This window comes from Myotis davidii, unplaced genomic scaffold (assembly GCF_000327345.1).
Source record: "Myotis davidii unplaced genomic scaffold, ASM32734v1 scaffold1036, whole genome shotgun sequence".
In the NCBI taxonomy this organism is placed as follows: Eukaryota; Metazoa; Chordata; class Mammalia; order Chiroptera; family Vespertilionidae; genus Myotis; species Myotis davidii.
This window is the reverse complement of record NW_006287260.1, coordinates 1904391-1906497: the sequence shown is the minus strand read 5'-3', so window position 1 is coordinate 1906497 and position 2107 is coordinate 1904391. Positions and strand designations below refer to the sequence as shown.

General features: G+C 56.5%; 1 protein-coding gene across 1 annotated transcript in view; it reads left to right on the top strand.

Annotated features, from left to right (window-relative positions):
* The window catches only part of CPNE5 (copine 5), a 100869-nt gene that overhangs the window by 71143 nt on the left and 27619 nt on the right, over nucleotides 1–2107 (top strand). Inside the window, exon 13 of the mRNA XM_006759060.2 lies at nucleotides 775–850. Coding sequence (XP_006759123.2) covers nucleotides 775–850 — 76 coding nt within the window. The remainder of the gene's footprint in view (nucleotides 1–774; nucleotides 851–2107) is intronic.

The following is a 2107-nucleotide window of genomic DNA, read 5'->3' as shown; positions in this document are numbered from 1 at the left end:
GCGGGGCGGGGCCCCTCCCTGGCATCACTCTCCAGAGGCAGCCCAGGCCAGCACGTGAAGGTCAAAGGGAGCCAGCCACAGCGGGGGGCGCAGTTCCGCTTTGTACGAGGTTTTGCTGCACTTAATATAAACGCCCACACAGGGCCCCTAACGGTGCAGACACTGCAGAAAACACCGCCAGGGCCTCCATGGACAGAGGGCTAAATGTCCTTTCACCAAGAGTTATTGGAGAAGTGACAAAGCTACAGAAAACTGGAGAAGAGCTTAATGAACACTGTTAAGCCTATCACCTGAATCTAACAAGTGTGACACGTTGCCATGTTTGCTTCATTTGTGTTTTGTTGATGAAATTTAAATTCTAGACATCACGGCATTTTTATCTCTGAGTATCTCATTGGGAATGTCTTAAAAAATGAGGGCATTTCCTACGTAACTATGAATGACATTATCACACCTGACACTTTGAACAGGAAGTCTTGAGTACCTTCTAATATTCATTTCCTATTCACATTTCCCTACTTGTCACCCAAATACCGTTTGTTGCTGGTTTGTTCAAACAGGAATCTAAGTAGAAATGGGTCCCGTCCTCTGGGGCCCTGCCCTCTGCTCCTTGACGGTTGGGTGTTGGCTCCATGGGTGACACTGGACTCCTCCCCAGGGACCCAGCCTCCCAGCTGGCATGCGCCCTGGAGAAGAGGCCTGGGCGGGATGGAGAGCCCGGGGGCACGCAAGAGGTGGGGTGGGCACGGGTCTCAGCAGAGCCTTCCTTTGCAGCCACGACTTCATCGGGGAGTTCACCACCAGCTACCGGGAGCTGGCCCGCGGGCAGAGCCAGTTCAACATCTACGAGGTGAGGGGGACGCCCGAAGCCTGGGGTGTGCCCGATGTTACGTAGCTCCCAGCCACTGAGGCCTCAGGGAGCATGCGCAGGGCTGGGTTTCGCAGGTTCTCCTGTGAGGTGGGTGTTCTTGTCTCATCCTACAGTTGAGACAGAGTCTCGGCAAAGTCAGGGGACTTGCCCAAAGGCACATTTCAGTAGATGGCGGAATCCAGGGCAAACAGCTGACCAGTGGTCGGCAAACTCCTTAGTCAACAGAGCCAAATATCAACAGTACAACGATTGAAATTTCTTTTGAGAGCCAAATTTTTTAAACTTAAACTATATAGGTAGGTGCATTGTTATTTACTTAATTGGGGTACTCCTCAGGCTTAGGAAGAGCCACACTCAAGGGGCCAAAGAGCCACATGTGGCTCGCGAGCCACAGTTTGCCGACCACTGGCCTAGGCTGATCTGACTTCAAATCTCTGAGCTAGAGAACTCCCAACAAGGTGTGGGGTGGAAGTGGGGATGAGGCAGAAGGTGGGGGACAGTATCAGAGGGTTCCAGGCTGGAGAGCCGAGGTCCTGAGGTCAAGATGGCCCTCTGCCTGCGATGAGAGCAGGTCCAGGCCTTTTCTGGAGGGAGGGCTCGGAGGAACAGGAGTCAGGGTGCCCCTGGCAGGGCCTGGAGAGCCTGGGGCGAGGCACCATCTCTCTGGAGACAATGGAGTTTGCCCTTGAAGGCCAGTGCCCGCGGCTGAACCCTTGCTCGTGTGTGCGCTCCCTCTGGGGGGCCCTCCCACCTTCCAGTCCAGCTCAGCTCCTGCTCCAGTGCTGGCTTCCCGTCCGAGCTGCTGCTGGAGCTCGTAGCCTGACTGCCGCCCACGGGCCTGTGAGCGTGGCCAGGTTCCTGGAGCACTCTGCAAGGCCTCGGGGAATTAACTGAGCCACCAGAACAAGGCCCGGCCGAGGGGGCATGACGTCAGCGCTGTCTCCCAGCGTCCTGTGCGCCAGGAGGTGGACATCTCACAACCACCCCACGAGCGGGCTCTCGCCTCACGTTAGCAGCGCTCGGCTGGGGAGGCTGCAGAGCTGGCTTCGACTCCGGTCACCCGGTCACCGAATCTGAGCCCTCCATCCTCCCCCTCCCCCTGCGTCTCTGTTCTGAGCGGGCATCTCTTGGCTGCCTCTCTCCACGGTCGTCTGGCCACTGCTGGGCACACAGTAGGTGCTTCTTAGACATCCACACACTGGCTTCAGTTGAACAAGACCATTGTGAAGATGGAGT